The sequence below is a fragment of the Bombus terrestris genome, chromosome 10, assembly GCF_910591885.1.
Source record: "Bombus terrestris chromosome 10, iyBomTerr1.2, whole genome shotgun sequence".
NCBI classification, from domain to species: Eukaryota; Metazoa; Arthropoda; class Insecta; order Hymenoptera; family Apidae; genus Bombus; species Bombus terrestris.
Window position 1 is genome coordinate 2876777 of NC_063278.1, and position 23242 is coordinate 2900018.

The window sequence follows — 23242 nt, forward strand, 5'->3', positions numbered from 1 at the left end:
TCATATCCATATCCCAAATAGATCTCCATTTGCCGGAAAGATCTCGACGACGGATCTAAGACAGCCGCGAGCCAAGAAATAAATCAAGAAACAAAAAACATTTCGATATCGCAGAAACCATTCGTTCAACCATAAATAGCGGTTAGGTTTCCGAAGAGAAAGAACTCGGACCGCGTACAATGAAACACGTGAAGGCTCGATCACAAACTATTTCGTCTCTAACCAGGAAGTAACTCCACCGTAAGGGACGTTTCATCGATTTGTCATTAAAGTAACCTTGCGGTACCTCCTATCTACAACGTAGCCAAACACGCGAAACATTTTGATGAATCTTTTTTACAATTGATACGTCATAATCGCGTACCTCAATGAGCGTATTCCTATTAATATATCCACATAGACATAAATAGCGAAGAATACCGGTCGCGCTTTTACGAATTTCTCCGGAAACATTTCAGAAATGAGAAGACAGAGAATGTAGATGTGATTTTTTGATACGGTTCAAAGGAACCTGTCATCGCGATACGTATCGCAATTGCAAGTTTTAAGGTCGATATTTATGCTATTTCTGATACAAGTAAATCTGGTACAAATCTCGGCGAATAGGTCTGTCGGAAAGTCGCGTATCCGCGATATCCTTAAACGGAAATCGGTGTAATTCTTTCGGAAGCTCGCAACCGATGAGACTTCCGGTGTCCTTGTGGGTTCGCGGTGTCCAGCGAAAGCCCATAAAAGCTGGAAAGCGGCGTGGAAGGTGGCATACGAGCAACCTGCGCGCCTGCGACCAGGTCATAGCGATTGCGTAGACCGAAACGTGGCGGTGCACCAGTGAGAATCGAGATTCCGACTCGCTTGCATGCGGGCCCATCGAAATATTTAAATACGAAAGACTAATCTTTAACGAGAATGTCGTTTCCAAGAATAACTCGCTATAATCGTTAAGAAATACTTTCTTGGATATAAAAGAAAAAAGAGAACGATTGATATCATCGAGAATGTCTAGATTACACGCTTTTTTAAAATCATCAAGAGCTACATGTTGATATTTTGTGAATGAAAAGTGCGAGGTACGATAAGATATCTCGAATCTCTTCTTACTTTGTGTTACTGATTACCTTTCTTCTTTTTAATTTCGGACTTTTCAAACTTGGCACAAGAACAACGGGAAACCGGTGTTGAACGCTTTCCTAAATAAAAATACCGCCTAACGCTTTAATCTCTTTTCTCCGTTTCACGTAATCAGAGGAACAAAAGTGTCGCTATTATTTCAAGAAAGAAGATTGATTATACTACCGTGATACTACTAATCAGAGTTATTGTCTTCGCGCGGTCTTCCAAAATATAATGTTTCGATATGGCAGTGAAATACTTGGATGGTCCTTTCGTGTTCAGACTCAACGACAATGGTACAGGACCGCATCTTCTTATACAGGTATCGATATTCTTAGAATCGTACATCGTGCTCCGAACGTTTCCTTGAATTTCAATGTTAGCTATTGAATGGTACAATCGCTATGTATGGATGATATTAGATGCTCTTCATTGAAAAGACGAAAATCGAGCGAGTCACGTTTCAGTAAAGTGTGTATCACGATTGCGTGGGTAGTTTAGCTCTAAAATGCAATGAATACACGTAACACCGGTAGGTACATAAATGTTAGATACGTTCCGTCACGCTTTTATGTCGCTTGGAATTTGTTCGACACGGTTACAAACTTAGCCGTGCCCTTGAACTGAATACTTTTCAAGGTACGTACGGTGTGCATATGCACGTACATACCTGCAGAGCCAAACGAGATGCGACGCGCTTTTGCGTGCACCATTTTTAGAAACACGGCTATTAAATGCGACATGCAATAATAATAGACGAAGAATAGAGTTGTTGGGGCGCACCGATTCACCTCTTCCTTCCATACAATCTAACACAATAGCGATGCGCGTACTATGCAGCCCGGAACGAACTTTCATCGGAAACTTTGATATAAGCGTAACGTTCCTCTGGACGTTTCGTTACGTAAAAATTAATTTCTTAGTCATTATGGATGGATGGATAGACAGACAGATGGGGGAGGGAGGGAGGGAGAGAGAGAAAACAGGCTATTAAAACGAAACGGAAACGATTCAGGTTATAAGAATAGAGTGTAAATGTGGTCGATGACCTTCCGCAGCGAATCGATGTTGAAGTTGTAAGAAAAGAATAATAAAACTAGGCTACCGTAACAGCGAAAAGAGATATACTCGAATTTAATTGTAATTAGAGGCCTTGGTTCGCTTTTCATATCAAAAGTAACCATTCTTAATGCTCTAATAACACGACAAATAAATCAAGGGCGTTCTCTGCTATTTTTGCACGCGCGTTCCAACTTTTCGCAATTATAGAATGCGTAATGTTCCAGTTTAATAGATATTTTGCTCATCGTGTTCCATCCGCTCGAGAGTCACGCGATAAAATGTTCTTCGCTTATTGTTTGAAGAACGAACTTTGATCCGTAAGTAAGTTGATAAACGAATTGTTACATATGAATGGCATACTTTGATCACAGGTTTGTACGGAACGGGGCTGGAGAGAATATACTGGCGAAAATAATGTATTCAAAGATCGATGGAATTTATGGTGGCGATCCGGCGGCTTCCCCCTTCCCCATTACAAGCTATTACTCCCATGGCAGGTAATAGGTCGTCTGAATTTCCTATCTTAAAATCGATTCCGTTAGCAAAGTGACAGCTTTTCAATCGTATTCCCGTAAATCTTTTAGTTTATCAACAGAATTCCGAAAGGGAGTTCGATCTGTCGAAAAGACAATCTTATCCGTCATCTTAGATGTATGAAGAAGATGCACGGTTCGATCTACGATTTCAGGTATAATCTAGAGTTTATCAAGATATCGTGAGAATAATAATCGATCAACGTTATCAAAAATACAACGCGTTAGTCCTGTAGGATATAACTTGCCATCGGAATATACGAAATTGGCGGAGGAATGCAGCCGCTGTGAACACGATAGAGTTTGGATCTGTAAGCCAGTTGGTCAAAGTCAGGGGAAAGGAATCTTTTTGTTTCGCGTAAGAATCAATCATGCTGCATGAACATCGATGATCAAAAGAGAAACTTAACTTATTAGATGAACTCGTCAAATGCGAAATCTTACGTTTTTAGAAATTAAGCGATCTTACATACGACAATGCAGCAGTGGTTCAAAGATACATCGAGAATCCCTTTCTGATCGGAGGTTACAAATTCGATCTACGACTATACGTGTGCGTACCCTCTTATCGGCCTTTGACGATATACTTGTATAAGGAAGGATTGGCGCGTTTCGCTACAGAAAAATTTTCGTTAGAACATTTGAACGATCCTTTCCGGCATCTCACTAACTTTTCGTTAAACAAATTGGGTCCAGGATACTCTGAGAAGAAGGAACGCGTTGGTTCTGGTATAAAATCACCGTCGCTAATTTAAAGTTTCTTCAATTGTACCATAGATGGTAGAATTCGAACATTCGCAGGTTGCAAATGGACTTTTAGACAATTGAGAAGATACTTCGAACAAGCTGGATATTACGATTGGTTTCTTTGGCAGAGAATAGCCTGTTTAGTCAGTTTAACTATATTGAGCCAAGCCGCGAGCATACCGAAATCTTCCAATTGCTTCGAGTTTTTCGGATTTGACGTATTAATCGACAAAAATTTAAAACCATGGTTACTAGAGGTTAAGAGATATCTCATTCGCTTGAATTATTCATGAAAATTATTGTTAATTATTCGATAATCGACATTTAAACAGGTCAATCTAAGCCCAGCTTTAAGTAATGACTGCGAAATCGACTCTGAAGTGAAGAAACCTCTGCTGCATGACCTATTCGATTTACTAGGTCTTCCAGTATGCAACACTGGTCTCTCGCTTTTTACGATATGGTCAACAAACCCGATTGACGATGAGGTTGAAGTGTCTTCCAAGTTTTGTACAAATCGAACCGTGAAAAAGAAATCGAAAACTTATCGGGAAACTGATGGTTTTCTAAATATATGCACGGAACTTCGACCTACCGTATGTATCTAAAATAAAGTAGCTATAGACAAATATTGAATTCTTTGTTCTAGAAATGCTACATTCTATATCCATTTTAATTATTAGCTTAAACAATCAACTATCAACAATTCTACAAATTTATGGTCTCGTTACAATCCCTTGTTAGTGGATAAGTATATTCCACGCGGTTTTCAGGGTAATAACCCAGAAAGCAACAATAAAACATCGATATGGGATAATGGTAAAGATTGGAGTACGCCATGCGCGAGAGAAGGAGGCTGGATTCGCATTTATCCGTTGACACGAATCAAATCAGAGAATCCCATTAATTATGTATCATCTTTATCGGAAACTACACGAATTGCAGAAAGGGAAACCAGAAATATCGTACTTTCTATACAAAAGTAATAATTTCAATAAATTTTTCCAATTTATGGCAAAATGTCACAAAAGTATATATAATTGATTTCCTTTACAGATATTTAAAAGCTGCCAAAGAAGTGCACAAAAAGAATGAGAAATATAGAGATGAACAGTATAACGCTACATTACGGAAAATGGTGGAATTAAATACCGAAATTTGGCTGCCATCGAAATAACTTAATATATACAGAACAGATATTCGGGTCTTTTATCTGCATATTCTTTTTATCATTTAAGCAAATCAGCACAATATGCTTTGACCAATTAAATGATTCGATAATACTACATTTAAGCCAGACTTTTCACGGCCATAAATATTTCTCAATATTTTTAATAGCGAAATATGTTTTAAAATCGTATTTTAAACATAATTGTGATAGAAATATTAACGAAGAACATTCGAATTCTATTGTCGTATATTCTAAAATACCATATATGGGTAATTAATATGCAGGATAAAGGAAAGAGACATATATATTCACCAAGAAATTCTCGGTTTATTGAATATTTTCTTGCAAATGTACATTAATTCACTCCCTTTGCTGCTAACCTCTTATCGCGCTCTTCAGCAATCGAAAGCTTAACACCTTTGTCTCTTGGTAAGCTAATATACGGCTTTGTACCCTTGCCAATGATAAAAACGTTGTTCAACCTAAACGAATGATTTATATATGATATAACGGCCGGCTCAATAATCTAAAGTAGCTTAGATTAACTTAATAAACAATAATACTTGTGTTTCCTAAATGGGTAATACTGAAAAGTCTATGTGAAAACAATCAGTGACCAGTATGAAGGAAATTCATTTTGACCAACTTTTGACTACAATATTTTTTATAATATATTATAGCTTCGATTATGGTCACCATAAAAATGAATTTACTCTTTCTTTTGTAAAAATTTGAAAACAAAAAAGAATATGCAAGAATCATAAAGTATAAGCAAATAAAGAGTAAATATTTTAAGTACCTTGTGGCGAAAGTATGCCCTTGTGAGTCTTTAATGTGGCAAATATCGAAGGAACCGGGATGACGCTCGCGGCTAACAACTGTGCCTACACGTCCTAAATTTCTCCCACCAGTAATCATACAGAGATTACCTAAACAATAATAATAATCGATTAATAGCTTTCATATATATTTACGACTAAAAGATATTATACCTGAATCAAATCGAATAGAATCCAAGATTTTGCCTGTTGCTATATCTAAATGAATGGTATCATTAACTTTAATTAAAGGATCTGGATAACGAATAGTTCTTCCATCGTGCGTTACCAGGAATGGAATACCTTTTGGTCCAGTTTGAACACGTTTTACCTTACACAATTTGTACTGTAATAAAAAATATTTAATTTCTTAGTTAAATAAAAGATATCTCATTGAATTATCCATGATTTTTTGTCAATGATTAAATACCTTGGCCTCTTCTGCTGTAATTCTATGAGTGGTAAATCGTCCCTTAACGTCATAAATCAATCGAAAATATTCACCAGTCTTGTTAATGGTAATAACATCTAAAAAGACAAATTGAATTTATTAATTACAAACTACATTTAGTTTTCCATATGCCTTGTCTTAAATATATTTTTTTAAATGGTATAAAAAATGTGCACTTTTTGGGTTATACAGAAAAAATATTTGATTCAATCTGTGACCAAAATAAAGAACTTTTATTTTACTATTGGCTAATGTTTGACTATAACATTTTGTCTGAGAAATGTTATAGCTTCGATATAGCCTTATATATACTTAAAAAAAATAAAGTGTCTTATAAACTTACCCATGAAACCTGCAGGATAGTTGGGGTCAGTTCTAACCTTGCCATCGACTTTAATCAAACGTTGCATTACAATCTTTGTTACTTCGCAATTAGTCAATGCATATTTCAACCTATTGCGAAGAAAAATAACAAGAGGAAGGGATTCTCTTAATTTATGAGGTCCCGTAGATGGACGTGGAGCATATACACCCCCAAGTTTATCTAACATCCACGCTTTAGGCGCGTTAAGACGCTTCAAATGCTTTTTCGGTCCACGAGCCTAAAAACAAAATTCACATACTTAATATTATCGTCTCAAATAAAATGTGCAAGAATTCAACGAACTTATTAATGTCAAACATATCATTCAATATAATATTGTCATTCTATAAACAAAGAGGTTAGATTAGAAGTTAGTTTACCATTTTATCTCTTTTATTTCCTTAAAATATAATAATCACCGAATGTCACACTAAAAACTTATTTCTGTGAATAGATTTATAGCAAATATTCATATGAAGTATTGATCTGTTCGTTATAAAAATGTAACCTTTACGCGCACATCTTAACCGTATGTCTTGCTTCATAAAAATGAAATAAATTTAACAAATTATATAGAGATAAATATTCACTTTAATTCATTTAGTTTACGCTTTACTCGGATATTAAAAAATACAACACACTATTCAGCCGATGTAAACGGATTTTATGTCAGCAACAAACAGCCGCACTTACCATCTTCGTTTTCTAAATGGAAAAGGCACGTTCACGCGATGTTACTTTCTGCAACGCCACTGTAACTAATATGGCGGATACGTGTGTATAACTGGTCAATGCTTTTTTAAACGACTTACATTATATTATATTGAGTTAATAATTTCATAATTTTAAAGTAACATAAATTGTAATTATGCTTCAAAACATAAATACTATATAAGTAATTGTAAATTGTAATTATATGATAATGTTGTAATCATAAAATGGTACATCCTGTATTATGTATTTTCTTATTTCAATATTTCTAACTTTAAGAATCAATGGTATAATGGAAAATGTAAAAAATATTTGATAATATATAAATCTTTTAATAAATGGATATAAAAGCATTACAAAATTACAATAACTATTTGAAAAAGATTAAATGAATAATAAAGATTAATTTGATTGTATTGCTTCAACTATGTTGTCCAATAAGTTGGAGGCACCAATTCTAAATAAATCTTTAGATAGCCATTCCTCTCCTAATTCCATTTGAACCAACATCATCCATTCTAAAGCCTCCTGGGAAACTTTAATACCACCAGCAGGTTTTAAACCAACCTAAAATAATATATTTCAATACCAAATATAAGGTATGAAATATTGCTTTTCATTTTTTTAAACAAAAATTTATACCTTTCTCTGTGTGGATTCATAATAATCCTTGATTGCTTGACACATAATAACTCCAGCAGACAAGGTAGCATTTATTGCTTCTTTTCCAGTAGATGTTTTAATAAAATCTGCTCCAGCCATCATTGCTATCATAGATGACTTATACACATTCTCTAAATTACCTAATTCTCCTGTAGCAAGTATGACTTTCAAACATTTGTTACCACAAGCAACACGAAATGATTTTAGTTCTTCATATAATTCTTTCCATTGTTGCATCAAAGCCAATGGTCTGTTAATAACAATATCAATTTCATCAGCTCCTAGTTCCACACCTATTTCTACTTCACGAAGACGTGTTTCTAATGGAAACTGTCCTGATGGAAATCCTCCACCCACTATTTAGATAACAATAATATATTTTGTTATTTTTTAACTTAAATATTATTAGAAAAGAACTTACATGTATACTTACCAGTAGCCCTGGAAATTTTATGTTCTTTATCAAGTTTTTCCAATATAGATATTGCATCTACAAATCTCATGGGATATACACATACAGATGCAGTATGCAAATGTGAATTACTTGGTAATTTAAGAGGGTTTACTGCCTGTAATTATTGAAATATATGAAATATATCAATATTTTTAAAGATGTCGTAAAGATCAAAAGTTTTAATATAACACTAAGTATTACTTTAGTACACAAAGTTTCAATTTTTGAAGGTGTATCATCACTTCCTAGAGTAGTTAAATCTATGAAACCTATTGCTTTTACCAACCAAGCAGTTTTAACATGATTTTCCAATTTATTAACTCTATAACGTATAGAATTAATTTTTCCATCTATTGCAGACTGATCGAAATTCATTGTAGCTAAAACATAAGTATATAAATGTTAAAAACATGAAAAATGATAAAATTCTTAAATTCGATTTACCATTAGCCAACTTTTGAATATCCATTATACGTCTTCTAAAATTTTCGGAAATATTTAACCTTAATTAAATGCGTAAAATGCGTAAAAATGAACACGTAAGAAGAGTGTGAGTGCTTCAAATTTAGGAGCGATATCAATTAGAAAATTTTTTTAGTAATTGATAACACCGCAATGACCTATAATTTACGATTGTTGGCAAATGATACAGTAAAGTATAAAAGACTCATATATGTATGCATTTGACAACATATCATTTCTCAGTTACTTTATCTTAATAAACCTTCTCCCACTTTATTCTGATATTGTATATTGTGATATATACATATAATTTTTATCAAATGCTACATTATATAATGTATCACATATACCCCGCGAAAATGAAAAAAAAGACTGCTTTTGCAAGCTAAAAAATATTCGTTTTAAAGCGAGAATGACTGATCAATATAATTCTTAACTAATAAGTATTAATTTTTATTTATAAAAGCATTAAGAATATTTTTCTTCAGATAAAGTCGCAAGTGTGACATAGAGGCTGTCTTGTCATGCCTATTTCTGGAATGAAGGATTGAAATTGTCGATTTTTATTTTATAATTATTGATACATATTAAATATTATTTAATATCTAAATTTATTATAGCAGTTGTTTATTGCTGAATATTATGTATAATGAAATATATAATAAATAAATTTACATAATAGTAATAAATACTATAAATATTTTCTGTAATATATTTTGATACATTTTAAGCTAATTTGATATATCTTTGATATAGCATACTCGAATGTACTTGTTACTTTTTCGAATTAATAGTATTCTTTTTTTGAAAATTTATTACCAACGGTTTGCAATTTAGTCATCAAAATTAAAAAAATTTCTAAACAAAACTACTAAAATTTGTACTAATATAAATTATTATTATCTATAATGTTGCCATTGTTCCCAATACTGGGTGGTTTGCATTTCAGAAAGTCGTGATACAGTGCGATCAAAAGCAAAAAGTTCTTCCTCTCCAGTAAAGAGATTAGATTTGTAATTGTCCTGTTGAAGATACAAAGTTAAAAAATTATATATCAGTTAATGAAAACAACTTTTGTTTCGTAACTTACTGAACCATGTGATATTTTTAAATCATCCATTAGCATTCGTTTTTCATCTGTATATTCACTATCTCCTTGTGGGATAAAAAGTTCTGTATGTGGAACAGCTGCAGATATTACAACTCGTACCTGACAAAAATTTTTTTTTATTTAAATATAAACATTTATAATGATTTAAATTGTTATATATGAAGAGTAGATAGAACATATGTAAACTTACCTTATTGTCATATAGTGTATCAATTAATGTAATAAATCTTCTGGTTTGTGATTTAAGACGAAAATCTAGTTGTGGTACATCTCTTATAATAACTGTATGAAATGCTTGACTTAGTTCTAAATAATCACTAGCACCAAGTGGCTGTAAATAAAACAATTGCTTGTTATATTATACATATCTAATGAAAATTTGTAATAACCTACTCTATCACACAATTCTTCAAAAGTTGAATCCAACACTTGACCACAGGTTCTTTCAAATGTAACATTACGACCTCTTATAGAAATAGTTCGAGATCTCACAACATCATTTTCCTTTGAGCATAAATATTTAAACACTTTATCCACATCACTAGTTGCATCCTCTCCTTTTCTATAAAAATTTATCATTTTTTAGAGAGGAATATTTTATTACATGCCTTATTTGTGCATCACTATACGTACATGAAATAAATTTTTTCATCTCTAAGCCCTGTTTTCAGCCTATAATCTACCCCTGAATCTAGGGAATTTATAACGCAATAATTTTTTAAAACCTGTATAAATGGAATAAAATTTCCTCTCTGTAGCCCATTTTTGTATAAATCATCGGGTGCTCTATTACTGGTTGCAATAACTATTACTCCATTATTAAAGAGTTCAGTAAATAATCGTTTCAATATCATAGCATCTGCAATATCAGTTACCTATATATATATATATATAATCTTTTATTAATACGTGTTACATTAAATCATAAATAACTGATTGTATATTTCAGAAATGAACCTGAAATTCATCAAAACAAAGTAACCAAGCTTCTTCAGTAATACTTTTTGCAACTGGTGGTATTGGATCAAATGGTTGGAGTTTAGTACTACTAACATCTCGTACAATATTTTTCTTTACTTCGTGTACTTTATTATGTACATCAAGCATAAAAGAGTGAAAATGAACTCTTTTTTTATTCTCAATCTAAAATAATACATTTCAAGATAATTACTTGTTTCTTTAATTAAAAGATTTATTTTTTAATGAACTGCATATGGAAAACCATTTATATTATTTGTAGAAATTATAGTATTTAGAGTACCTTTATCATAGTTCAAAGAAAATTTTTTTATCATCAGTACCTTTACTATATAAAGTAACTCCTTTGTTACATTAATTATTTTATTATGTGCATGAATTATGTTGAAAAGTATTATGAACTGCCAAATTGTTAATTAATAATACTTTGTGGCTATCCATATGCAATAATTATATGAGCTATAAACTATAATACCTGGCAACATTTGTAGAAAAGATCCATCAACATTGTTTTACCTCCACCAACTGCTCCATGAATATATAGTCCTTTTGGTGGTTGTTTTCTTTTCCTACCCAACCATTTATCTAATAAGTTGAATTCTTCAGGTTTGTATCCATTTATTTCTTCATAAATACTCTGCAATGTTCTAGCAACTTTCATTTGATGTTCATCTTCCACTAATTCTCCTTTTGCAATTTTATTTTTTAACATAACAATTGGACCTTTCTCAATTAAACTAACATCATGAACATATCCATGACGTTGAATATGTTGTACAAATTTGTTGGACAAATTTGTAAAATAGTTTTGATTAAAAAATTTTTTTGGTAACAAGTAAGTCATCATGGGAAAGATGTCCTAAAGGAAAGGTCATAATTTGTTATCTATGTATGTTACTTATGTATATTATTAAACGCCAGATTAGGTAAATACTTATTCTTACAGATAAATATTTGACAAATATACATTTAATTTAAAAAATTAACAAAATATAGAAAAACTTTCTAGTGTATATAATCAAAGATATTCACATATTTATCGAATTTACGTTTGACAGACAATCAGTATGTTAACCTTTATATTACATATGAAAATACATTACATGTATCTACCTTAAAATAGAATACCCACACTAGGAAATTTAAAAAGGTAGGTGTGAAGCATGATATTGATAAATATGAAGAATCGAATAACTGAAAAATATATAATCAAATCATGTACTTACGCTTCTGTTTTCTTCCTTCGTTGTTATTTATTAAAACTGATTCTTTCATGATATTTTAATATTATTAGAAAGAAATTTCATGTACAAAGAAATTCAGTTTGAAAAATTATCTACCGCGCGTCATGTTATGACGTAATTAAAAAAGAAATATGGAACCATCAGATGCAATTTATTAATGGCTGTTCATAAGGGTCCATATTGATGCATAAAGCTTTATTCACAAGATAAAAAATAATAAGATATAAAATATCATTTATTTTCCAATATTTTAATTAAATAAATGTTCTTAAGCCTAATTATATAAGAAGTAATACGTTTAATATTTTAATTCAAAATGTATAATTTTATTATATTTTGTATATAAATATCTTAACACTATTTTCAAAATAATTATTTATAACATTTCATTTTAATGACTCGCACTTTGTTATAAATTAGGAATGTAATACAAGAAATTTAGGAATTCTATTAATGTTAAAATAGACATGATGAATTTTCTGAATTTCAATCATTATGATAAATTTTAGAACTGTATGGAGCACTATACATTGGCAGTCTTCGTTTGTCAGGATTGATTCCTTCTTTTAACGAATAATAACGTCTTTCAATAACTTTATCAAAAAACCTACTCAATTTAACAGAAGAGCTAGAACCAGCAGCTAGTGATCTCACTTGATGACAATCCTAAGAAGAATGTTAACTTGAAAACAATAATATCAGTGTGTAATAATTTAAAAAAATAAATGATATACCAAAAATATTTCATCAGCACCACATTCTTCTGCAATAGTTGAAGAACGTCTATGTACATTTGATCTGACTTCCGCAACTAGATCTAATTTTGTACCAATAACTAAAATTGGTATCTAAAAAAATAATTTTATTTACACAAAAGAACATGATAAAAAATTATACAATTATGTCAAAAATAATTAACATTACCTGTGTAGATCCTACAAATTTTTCAGGATCAAAATCATCAAATGGCTTTGATTTCATATAATTATTATCTTTACTCAAAACTTCTTCAAGCCATTTTTGAAGATTTTGTTGTGATTTTCTGTTTGTTAAATCATGAACTAATATGATACCTGTATTGTTAATAATGATTGATGATTTCTAAATTTTTTACTTTAAATCATTAATGTTATATATTTCATGTTTATACCATTTGTAGGATTATAAAAAACAGATCTTGTATTTTTATGACTTTGACTTCCTCCAATATCCCATAATTCAATAAAATATCTTCTCTGATTAGGAGTTCCTTCTTTATATTCGTGTAATTTAACTTCCACTGAGCAACCTATAGTCCATGAAGGATTCCTAATAGGTTGTTGTTGACATATTAAATGTGTTAATGATGTTTTTCCAACGCCTAAATATAAGAAAGGAAGAATATTTAACAATTATTTAATCATAAGGAGTTACATAAACATAGGTGTAAAAAAAATAGATAACCTACAAATAATGTCATAAAAATATGTATGAAACACATCAGATATAACTTTTTATAAATTAAGGAATTAAATAAGCTTGAAAAATATATTCTAGTAATAAATATGACATTTATGCTGTAATTAACGAAATAACAGTTAATAATAGATAGATAAACAAAATAACAGACATTGACAATAACAAAAAAATATTATAGAATTGCTTCATATACATATCCTTACCAGAATCACCAACAACAATAATCTTAACTTTATCGATTGCAGCCATCAATAATTTTTATGAAACTATATAAAAATGTATCTTTTTGTTTCTTTATTTCTGTTGTTTGACAGGTAGTCATTTGATAATTTTCTATTATGAACACATAACCTAAAAACTATTTTACTCATAAACAAGCGTCCGTTGGAACGGTGCTTTCTCGTATTTAATCAAACCATGAAATAATGTATTTTGACTCGTTAGTTTTTTACTTTTTTTGAGGGAATTGAGGGAATATCAATTACAATTAATATTTGTAATTGATACATATTTTAATTTGCTTATACTCGTATTTAATCAAAATATTTAATAATAAATGTACTATTTAAATTACTTTAAAGGTTAGTATTTTGTTACAAATTAAACTTAAAATAGTAAATTGTGCGAAATTCTTTTATTATTATTATTATTTATTGTACTGTAAGCCCAGAGCCTATTACAAGGATTTTCACATTCCCGTTTTTGGTTTCTTACATTATATTAGATTTAAATTGTATGAAATATATCATTAAAAATAGCATTATTTCAAGACAATTAAAAAATTAATAAAATGGTAACACGTTGTAAAATGTATTGTACGAGCGGAAAAATACATATAATTTATCTGCAGATTAATAATAGAGTTTAATAATTTGTACAAATTTTTTCAGTACTTTCATATTTTATTTTATGTAATTAAACACAAGATGAGTGGTGAAGAAAGACTTGTTACAGAAGTTCCCAGTAGTTTAAAACAATTAGCACGTTTAGTAGTACGTGGATTTTATACGATAGAAGATGCTTTAATTGTTGATATGCTAGTTAGAAATCCATGTAAGTGAATTGGATATAAGTTATCTACTATATTATCGCAAATGCGTGATTATATTATTATGTTTTGTTAGGTATGAAAGAAGATGATATTTGTGAACTGTTAAAATTTGAACGCAAGATGTTAAGGGCCAGAATATCTACATTACGTAATGATAAATTTATACAAGTTAGATTAAAAATGGAAACTGGATCGGATGGAAAAGCACAAAAAGTCAACTATTATTTTATTAATTATAAGGTAAAACAAAATATTTGATCTCCATTGTTCTTATCAAGCAAATTATTGTACATTTTTATATTTTAGACTTTTGTAAATGTAGTAAAATATAAACTAGATTTAATGAGAAAAAGAATGGAAACCGAAGAAAGAGATGCAACCAGTAGGGCCAGTTTTAAATGTACAAATTGTTTAAAAACATTTACTGATCTTGAGGTATGTAAATTATTTGTAAATTGTAGAGTGTTTCTCAAAGTTTTCAATTGTACAATATGTAAAAGTAAAAAGAACAAAATATGAAGCAAATTTGAGAAACACAACTTTATTACCTTATAAACCTAGTGACAGAATACTTATTACTATAATATAATGTAGGCAGATCAATTATTTGATATGACTACTGGTGAATTTAGATGTACATATTGCCGTGAAGTAGTGGAAGAGGACCAATCTGCCCTTCCTAAAAAAGATTCAAGACTATTATTAGCTAAATTCAACGAACAACTAGAACCTCTTTATATTTTATTAAGGGAAGTAGAAGGTATCAAATTAGCTCCTGAAATATTGGAACCTGAACCAGTTGATATAAATACAATTAAAGGGTATAGATTTTTAATGGAATTATTAATAATACGCCAAAATTCTTGAATATTATTTATACCTTCTCTTCTTAGTATTGATACAAGGAAACCAAGCAGTCTAAGAGCGCCTGGTGAGCAGTGGTCTGGTGAAGCTACCAGATCATCAGGTTTTATGGTGGAAGATACACGAGTAGATGTCACAATTGGTGATGATTCTATCGATGATAATGCAGCAAATAGGAGGAAGGAAAGACCAATTTGGATGATGGAAAGTACTGTTATTAACTCTGACTCACAGGTAAATTTTGTTTTAAAAATTTAATACTAATGTTTTGTTATATCTTTTATTAATAATATTGTGCTTTAGCCTGATGGAGTTAACACACAAGAAAACATTTTGGACAAAGCTGCAGCTACTGCTACTAATACAACATCAACCAATAATAAACAAGGTGAAGATATAATGTCTGTATTATTGGCTCATGAGAAAAAAGGAGGAACAAATTCAGCAGCAGCTATAAAATCTGTATTACCTCAAGAATCTAGTGATAGCAGTGATAATGAAGAAGTTGCTGAAATGCAAGCTATTGATACAGGTATCGTTTTCACAAAATGTTTAAAGCGCATTGCAGAATTATTATATTAATATTATTATTTAAAAAAATATACATATATACTAAATTTTTTTAGGAGAAGTAGAAACCATGGATTCTGAAGATGAAGATCTTGTACCAACTGTAACTGTTGCAGGAAAAACAGTAGCCATTGCAGATGTAAATGATACATTAATAGCAGAAATGACTCCCGTGGAGAAAGAAGCATATATTCAAGCATATCAAGAATATTATTCACATATGTATGACTAATCAGAATACAGTCAGCATTGGTAAACATTTAACAATGTTTTGTAAGACTGATTGACTATTAAAATCCTTGTAATATTTTGTATAATCATAAAATATATAATTTTCTGGGTTTGGTAAATATTTATTCTCTTTATTTTCTTTTGAAGCAATCATAGTATTTTTAACGAAATATAAAGAAAACAAACTCAAAAATTAATATTTCGAAATTTTTATATTTTTCTTCTAATATACAGATATGACTTAACAATGTCATTAGTTTGTAATAAACGAACATTTACAGACACGTTATAATCACCATAAATCAAAGATAATAACATACATGTCACTTCTGGTAAGGTGGGAAGATTTTAATCTTAATCGAATATAAGTTATTTATTAAGCTTACTTAATTTCTTTTTTTTTTCGTCTTTATGTGAATTTCTAACCGACCACCACCACCGGGTAGAAATTATAAGACGATATAAATTTTTTTATAATGCTTTCCGTTTTTTTTGTACTTTTTTTGTTACATCTTTCTTGATATATTAATATTCGATTCTATATACCAATGAGCGCATATGGATATTATAATTTGTTTGCCTTCTGTACCTCTTATTATTCTTTCAATTCTTAGACATAACTCATATCAAAAGAATCCCAGAATCGACAATTTCTACGTATATGCATATAATTCTATTATACTCTGTTTTAAATTTACTACAAAGAATTGTGAATCTAAGATTCTTTCAAAATAAGTATTTATCCTCTTGCAAATGTTCCTATTTTACTCTGGTTCATTTAAGCGCAAACGAGCAAAGTCTTCAAACACGATATTGTCATCATCATCATTTGAATAACAAGAATTCTCATATCGTGTCCTTTCAATACTCTTATTCTTTTTTAAAGTAGCCTTTTCTTTTTCTACAGTTCCTATAATAATAAAGTAATAGTTATAAATGCTATAATAAAACTTGGAAAATAAATTATTTCACTATTATTATTATCACATATATTTGATATTAAAATATTTAATATATGAAATAGTAAAATTTATTTACCAGGAGCTGGGTGCATTAGTTTAAATGGGACATCTGTAACTAATTCACCTCCTAAAGTGCCACAATTCAATTTTACTCGAATAGAGTAAGAGATGACAATGCCCATAGCATCACTAGGAGTTTTACCATCTGCCACCATAGTTGAAGATGCAAGATTCACATCATCATCCTATAATATCAACAAAAGTATATGAAAGTGTGAACAGCGATAAAAATAACATTTGTTTTTAATTATGTTGCATGTTGCATACCTTTAAATGGCCATCAAGAGCAATTCCACGACGATCCTTATTGCTACTAGCTAATGGAACAAGATAAAATTGCTTTGTAAAGGATGCTCCAGGTGTGATTGGACAACCTTCACGTGTTTCTAAACTAGCCACGTGTCGAGAAAATTGAGTATTAACCATTGTCACCTCGCAGTGTTGTACCACAAAGAGCTAAAATATGTAGATATTATAATTAACTGCTAGATACAATATCACTACTATTCTATTGCATTATATATATATATGTATATACCTTAATATTTTTTACTGCCTTTCGAGAGTTGTTAGTAACTATGACATTTGCGGCTACTTTTTCTCCATGATAATAAATCTCCCTATCAAGTGTAACTTCCAGATTCAATTTACCTTGAGAGAAGGTAAATCCTTTTGAAACAAGGGAGGTAGGTAATTTACGTCCTCTTGTAGGTGGAGCATATTGCAATTTCTTTATAGCTAACGCAACAGATGACCTTTTGTGTCCCTATATAAAAATTATAAATTACATACATTTTATATACATATAATATATATTATTAATAAATTAATATTTAACTATAATTAGAGTATTACCTTATCTTCTTCATGTTCACCAACATATATCCTGACAGTATATTCTACTCCTAATGGTTTTCCTTGATCATCATCTCCAGGTTGCAATGTAACAGAACTAGGAGAACTTTGTGGGAATTGAAATAAAAATGGATATGCATTTGCTCCAAGACGTTTCAGAAGACGTTCTTGAACAGGTGTCATATCTTGTTTTTCCTTCTTTATTGGAACTATTTGTTCCCGGCTTATAACGAGTTCTTTACTGAATTTGACACCCATAACTTCATCTTCCTCGCGTCCATAGCGAAAAGTTGTTGTTACCTAGATAATAAAATAATAAATGGAATGATTTTTTCATGTGCAAAAAGATATATATGTACATAATGTACGGTACTTAGATATGTATATATATACATAATCTTGTACATTAAAGTTCTTTATTCTTATTTCTTACCTGTCCATAAACTTTTCGTCCCTGAAGATAATCATTTTCAACAACAACAATGCCATCAATGGGATCTATGCTATCCAAATGATCAATGAAATCCCTTTTACCAAGATAAACTGTGACTTTTCCTGTAGATAGCAAGATGATTTCTTAATCATGACTTTGAAAACAAACTGTGTCAAAGTAAAACTAATTCTTCTAATATTGTTTCTAAAAAAACTATTACATTTTTATATGTTAGTCTTTTAATGCTTTATGACTTACCATTTGGAGTTGTTTTCTTGAATACCTTAATGGCTACAACAAAAGTCAAAAACAAGAGAGGAAACATTTGGCACCTTTTCTCCAATTAAATGAACTAGCAGAAGTTTGTTTCCCACCCAGAAGTGACAATCTCTTAGCAAGAACAGGGAACTTCATATAGTCTTGGAGGGGCTTCTTTCCTTGAAGCCATACTACTAATTGTATTAGTTTATTACACAAGTTAGTTAATGAGATTAGAACACATATCTAAGGATTTTGATACGCATATTGTGGAACTGACTCAGTAGTTCATGTACCTTCAACTAGAAAGCATGGTCAAGCTCATCAGTAGTGTGAATCTATTTCATAATATATGAAATATTTTTTAAATTAATTTAATAAAAAAGTAGTATGTGCAACTATATATATTCAGTTAATTTAAAAAGTCTAAAATAAAGAAGTACACGTGATCAGTCTTATATTTATATTTATTTCAATAATAAGTGCTTACATAATGTAATATGGAGGTATTTTAATTGAAATTAAATCCCTTGAATTCATAAGGAATCTCATCGGTATATTTTCACAAAATTTTTCTTAATGGTAAACAATAGTTTTCTGAAGTAGATACTTATTATTAACAGTTAGAATCACTTATATTCCTTCCTTTTTTTCACATTCAGCAGTCAGCAAATTCTTGACATATCATGTATATTGTTGTATGAAAGTATGAACACTAATATTGTGTTCCCAAATTGTTCTGGTAACTAAAAGACACCTTTTTGGGAATGAATAAGGCAATTCTTAATGCCCCCTTTCAAAATGTGATTTTACAGGTAAAGAATTAAAATTTTGTCAATATATAAATGTTAGGTAGTAATAAAAATAAATCATAACATGGTCACAGGTTTTATCTAAATACATGTTCATGCCTAATGATTTTTTAAAATGAGTGAATGTCACCTTATAACAAAACAAAATGCATGCAGCAACCAAGAAAGCCTCATTCATATCATATTTAAACTCTTTTTTAAATACCAAAAAAGCAAGGAAACGAGAAATATGATATAAAAATGAAGGGTTATAAACTAAAAATTAAAAAATCGATAACATTAGATATAGTAGAATTGTCGCGATAAACATGTCTAATAACAGGCACAATAAAGGTATAGGTATTATATATTCATTATTTACTGCTTTATTATGCTAAAGAAAGTCGTTGCTACCAGGGAACAGAAATATTTGCGAAATTTTATGAAATCTTTATTTCAAATATCCATTTTTGACAATATGTTCGTACAATGCTACATACTATATCTTATCTTGAATTCTTTACAAATTTTTATATTTGTATTTTAAACAAGATGTTTTTGCTAAAAAAAAAAGCTAACACATAATAAAAACTCAACAAAATTTAAGTAATCATGACAAATCAATAATCTATTCACGAATAATTTATTTGAGATTTCAAAGATTAGTTCTTAATCTCAAAAAGGAACAAAGTATTATTGATAATTTAGTTCAACAAGTTATGTACGTCATTTAAGTTCGAACACATCCATTTTTGGGGAAATGTTGCTTACATTGAAAATTTATATATGCAATAAATCATACACACAAAAACAAATATTTTATATCGCAATGGTTAAAATAAGATTTTCAAAATACATTGCGTATATTTATCTTATATTTTACAAAAATTAAATATAACTAAAATTCAACGAAAACAACTTTCCCCAAGAGATATATGTTTTAATTATGTAATCTCTCTTCATATGCACAGTACTTTCTGCCAAAAACCTCAATATACAGTTTTATGTTTGCATTACAAGAGTATTCGCATATGGTTGAGCAATATCTAATACATGTATTATTAAATTAACAAGGAATTATTTGCATCATTGCTTGTCATTTCTTAACACATGCTGTTAAAATGTGCAAGAAATAAACGTTTCTTTGTCTACTTTTAATCAGTTACGTGATATTACAGAACCCTGTGCAAGTCAAGTTCTTGACTCCAAGCATAGTCATGCACTGTATATAACTCCTACATGTATTCATGTTTGTACATAACTAAAATCTTGTTACAGTTCCCTGATACCAGCGCATTTCTAACATCGGCCAGTACAAATATTGTTAGTTTCAATAGTATACACTGTAGATTTTTGTAGTACGATTGCTGTTTACTCCAAACCTACTAAACTTACATCACTAATTTTTTTCTTTTTTCTTTTTTTTGTTTTTACCAGACACATTTTTTTCAATGTAAGTCGTAGTTTGAATTTTTTAAAGATGTTCTTGAACAAGGTGGTGCTGCATACCTCGATTTAAATTTCAAGCAAAATTTTTCTCACATGGTAGAAATCTATAATAATAAGAAAAACTAATAGAAAAGCTTATTAAACTTGTTGAAATGAAATGAAACAATTCTTTTACATAATTGATATCAGGCATATAATTCAATCTTATGTTAACATTAAATATCTCACCTAATATTCTTCACAGAAACATAGTATCCTTATAAATAAGAATCTTGTTTTAGGATAGATCTGAAACATTACACAAAACTAATATGAAATATATTTCAAAATATAAGGAAAACATTCTCAGAAATCAACAAATTAATCAATATTACTTACAACTTGGCGCAGCTGCAGATTCAAATCTCTTTTGTATCTGATCATAGGTAAATTTAACAAAAGCATCATATTGCTCAGAAAGCTTCATATTTAAGATATGATCATATTCTTCTCGAATCTGTGTCTCCTGCTCTTTAAGCATTCGTTCACAAATCAATCCCACCTATAAAATCATTTAATTGATCAGACTCTCTGTTTGATAAACTAATTAAAGTTTTAAGTTATAAGTAACCTGTCTGAATGTAAATAAAGGTTTCTCTTTTCCACTAGGGCTATAACTACATGAATTTGAACCACAAGCAGATGGGCTTGAAGGACTGGCAGGGCCTTCCATGTCTGAAGAATCACCAGTATTGTTTTGAGGACTAAAATGCAATTGTTTGCGCCGATGCAGTCTCCGGATTTCCTCTCTTATGTTGGCAGCCATCTTTTCTGTATACAAAAAGACTATTTTTTATTCAAAATATTGTATTTCTTTAGCGATTTCTAAAGCAATATAATTTACAAGTAACTCTAAACAATAAATGTACTTTTTAGAAGTTATGTCTAAATATCAATAATTTATGACAAAAATTAATTACTGGGATGAAGCAATCAAAAAATGCTAGGAATATGGTAAATTTAAGCATAAATACTACAACTTTTAAGTGTTTTATTTTAATAATTGACCTATAATATCATAAAACCAAATAATTTCTAAAAACATGAACGTTTATAAATAAGGAGAAAAGGGGAGTTGATTCTCCATGTCCGTTACTACATTACCATATGATTTACGCATCTCCCCCTACCTAAACGCCGCACCTTCCCTCCCCCTTTTAAACGTCGTGAATTCAAGTTTTAAATCGCTGATACGATTTAACCATCCTTTCTCTGTCGTACCGTGGTAAGAAAGAATGAAATAGAAAAAAGAAAAATGGCCGTAACTTATAAGTAATTACCAGGCGTCAGTTTATGGGTTACTTCGCCAAAAGGCGAAGGATTCTGTGGCCTGGAATTAGCTTGAGTGGATGTACCGGGGGAAACACACATTGGTACACATCTTCGTCGTTTACTAGGACGACCATGACTATGTACCGGGTCGAACTCCAAAGATCTCTTTAGAGTGGCGCAGGCCATTTCTCTCCTTTACCGTCCTGTTCACAACTGACACTCAGATTATGGGCTTAGCCCGCGAGCTACGATGATTATGCCGAAAAATACAGCAAAACCACCGTATACGCGCACTGCCTGAGTAGTTTCTTTAACTGCACTCTAATTCTTCTGTCTTCCTTCGTGTCGATCCCCTCGGATTTCTTCGTATTCTGACTACGCTGCACCAAAACAAACACTGCGGTAAAACAATATGGCTGGCAACCACGGTTTGTCGGCTAGGAACGACCACGGAACGAATGTCTCAACCATTAAAGCACCATCTTTTCACTGGTCACTACTTGCATTCCGAAATGTATACGTCGCAGGCTCAACTAACTTGAGACTCTTCGATTCTGATTGGTCAATATGTTGCATGGTGGCGTCTCTTTGCATTTCCTTCTTCTGATGTATTTTAATTGAAATTCAAAAATCAAAGGTTCGGCTGCTTCTAATATATGAATTGTTTTTCTCAAAGTCCAATAGCTTTGATATATGTTTTCTTTCATAAATCCACAGCTTCCATAAGAATTAACTAATATTTTGGGAGAAATTGTTTTTCTAGAAACAGGAATCTTTAAGTTTATTCAAACGGAAAATGCATTTGGAAAATTGCAACAATATTTATGGAATTTTCTTCCTATTCAATTTACACAAAGATTTTAGTTTCTTTTCAATATGGTCAGTGGTTCGTTTAAGAAAAGGATTTTAATTGTAACACTTCTAAGAAATGTATATTCTTTGACAGCCATACATACATTGTTATGAATATTAATCTGTAATTATTTGACAATTTCAAACGATTTGCGAAGGATAGTTTACAGAAAATTAGATATTTTACCACGTCACTGATGATAATAAAGTATTTTGTA

General features: G+C 30.6%; 8 protein-coding genes and 1 long non-coding RNA gene across 14 annotated transcripts; 3 read left to right on the plus strand and 6 right to left on the minus strand.

Moving 5' to 3' along the window:
* The first annotated feature begins 609 nt into the window (after positions 1 to 609).
* On the plus strand, positions 610 to 5844 carry LOC100642968 (probable tubulin polyglutamylase TTLL2). 2 transcript variants are annotated; one of them, XM_020864976.2, is made up of 10 exons: positions 610 to 1067; positions 1244 to 1432; positions 2544 to 2669; positions 2757 to 2860; positions 2934 to 3063; positions 3158 to 3434; positions 3507 to 3709; positions 3785 to 4048; positions 4136 to 4434; positions 4509 to 5844. In XM_020864976.2, the coding sequence occupies exons 2-10, from the start codon at positions 1355 to 1357 to the stop codon at positions 4627 to 4629; spliced, it is 1602 nt and encodes a 533-aa protein (XP_020720635.1). In that variant the 5' UTR covers positions 610 to 1067; positions 1244 to 1354; the 3' UTR covers positions 4630 to 5844. The 2 variants fall into 2 exon arrangements, with proteins under 2 accessions (XP_020720635.1, XP_012168225.1); XM_012312835.3 differs by having other exon boundaries at positions 612 to 1432; positions 4226 to 4434.
* Positions 4929 to 7099, minus strand: LOC100643087 (40S ribosomal protein S4). Of its 2 annotated transcripts, none has more exons than XM_003398450.4 (6): positions 6950 to 7099; positions 6236 to 6494; positions 5872 to 5969; positions 5616 to 5787; positions 5423 to 5552; positions 4929 to 5105 (listed from the first exon to the last, which is right to left on the minus strand). In XM_003398450.4, the coding sequence occupies exons 1-6, from the start codon at positions 6950 to 6952 to the stop codon at positions 4979 to 4981; spliced, it is 789 nt and encodes a 262-aa protein (XP_003398498.1). In that variant the 5' UTR covers positions 6953 to 7099; the 3' UTR covers positions 4929 to 4978. The 2 variants fall into 2 exon arrangements, with proteins under 2 accessions (XP_003398498.1, XP_003398499.1); XM_003398451.4 differs by having other exon boundaries at positions 6637 to 6957.
* A 179-nt stretch (positions 7100 to 7278) lies between these two features.
* LOC100642731 (deoxyribose-phosphate aldolase) lies at positions 7279 to 9224 on the minus strand. Its single transcript, XM_003398447.4, has 5 exons — positions 8529 to 9224; positions 8286 to 8464; positions 8064 to 8199; positions 7610 to 7986; positions 7279 to 7534 (listed from the first exon to the last, which is right to left on the minus strand). The coding sequence occupies exons 1-5, from the start codon at positions 8551 to 8553 to the stop codon at positions 7370 to 7372; spliced, it is 882 nt and encodes a 293-aa protein (XP_003398495.1). The 5' UTR covers positions 8554 to 9224; the 3' UTR covers positions 7279 to 7369.
* Positions 9225 to 9357: 133 nt separating this feature from the next.
* LOC100642494 (putative ATPase N2B) lies at positions 9358 to 12013 on the minus strand. 3 transcript variants are annotated; one of them, XM_012312833.3, is made up of 8 exons: positions 11862 to 12013; positions 11111 to 11494; positions 10615 to 10800; positions 10291 to 10532; positions 10051 to 10219; positions 9848 to 9988; positions 9637 to 9756; positions 9358 to 9568 (listed from the first exon to the last, which is right to left on the minus strand). In XM_012312833.3, exons 2-8 carry the CDS (start codon positions 11480 to 11482, stop codon positions 9446 to 9448), a joined length of 1353 nt encoding a protein of 450 aa, XP_012168223.1. In that variant the 5' UTR covers positions 11483 to 11494; positions 11862 to 12013; the 3' UTR covers positions 9358 to 9445. The 3 variants fall into 3 exon arrangements, with proteins under 3 accessions (XP_012168223.1, XP_048265158.1, XP_003398493.1); XM_048409201.1 differs by lacking the exon at positions 11862 to 12013 and adding an exon at positions 11749 to 11842; XM_003398445.4 differs by lacking the exon at positions 11862 to 12013 and adding an exon at positions 11580 to 11736.
* Positions 12014 to 12183: 170 nt separating this feature from the next.
* LOC100642373 (rab-like protein 3) lies at positions 12184 to 13682 on the minus strand. Its single transcript, XM_003398444.4, has 5 exons — positions 13541 to 13682; positions 13030 to 13239; positions 12804 to 12952; positions 12614 to 12727; positions 12184 to 12545 (listed from the first exon to the last, which is right to left on the minus strand). The coding sequence occupies exons 1-5, from the start codon at positions 13584 to 13586 to the stop codon at positions 12366 to 12368; spliced, it is 699 nt and encodes a 232-aa protein (XP_003398492.1). The 5' UTR covers positions 13587 to 13682; the 3' UTR covers positions 12184 to 12365.
* Positions 13683 to 13776: 94 nt separating this feature from the next.
* On the plus strand, positions 13777 to 16172 carry LOC100642254 (general transcription factor IIE subunit 1). Its single transcript, XM_003398443.4, has 8 exons — positions 13777 to 13918; positions 14228 to 14390; positions 14462 to 14628; positions 14695 to 14823; positions 14983 to 15209; positions 15282 to 15486; positions 15556 to 15784; positions 15879 to 16172. Exons 2-8 carry the CDS (start codon positions 14264 to 14266, stop codon positions 16052 to 16054), a joined length of 1260 nt encoding a protein of 419 aa, XP_003398491.1. The 5' UTR covers positions 13777 to 13918; positions 14228 to 14263; the 3' UTR covers positions 16055 to 16172.
* Positions 16173 to 16246: 74 nt separating this feature from the next.
* LOC100652199 (arrestin homolog) lies at positions 16247 to 18778 on the minus strand. The gene is made up of 7 exons (XM_003398441.4): positions 18622 to 18778; positions 18364 to 18485; positions 17931 to 18230; positions 17614 to 17841; positions 17343 to 17531; positions 17092 to 17260; positions 16247 to 16963 (listed from the first exon to the last, which is right to left on the minus strand). The coding sequence occupies exons 1-7, from the start codon at positions 18686 to 18688 to the stop codon at positions 16818 to 16820; spliced, it is 1221 nt and encodes a 406-aa protein (XP_003398489.1). The 5' UTR covers positions 18689 to 18778; the 3' UTR covers positions 16247 to 16817.
* A 378-nt stretch (positions 18779 to 19156) lies between these two features.
* LOC100652081 (akirin-2) lies at positions 19157 to 22704 on the minus strand. 2 transcript variants are annotated; one of them, XM_012312831.3, is made up of 5 exons: positions 22181 to 22704; positions 21472 to 21686; positions 21240 to 21402; positions 21090 to 21149; positions 19157 to 20965 (listed from the first exon to the last, which is right to left on the minus strand). In XM_012312831.3, exons 1-4 carry the CDS (start codon positions 22356 to 22358, stop codon positions 21139 to 21141), a joined length of 567 nt encoding a protein of 188 aa, XP_012168221.1. In that variant the 5' UTR covers positions 22359 to 22704; the 3' UTR covers positions 19157 to 20965; positions 21090 to 21138. The 2 variants fall into 2 exon arrangements, with proteins under 2 accessions (XP_012168221.1, XP_003398488.1); XM_003398440.4 differs by having other exon boundaries at positions 21472 to 21671; positions 22181 to 22698.
* On the plus strand, positions 19634 to 21599 carry LOC125385771. Its single transcript, XR_007225390.1, has 2 exons — positions 19634 to 19766; positions 21143 to 21599. It is a non-coding gene; the product is annotated as an uncharacterized LOC125385771 (long non-coding RNA).
* Positions 22705 to 23242: the final 538 nt, after the last annotated feature.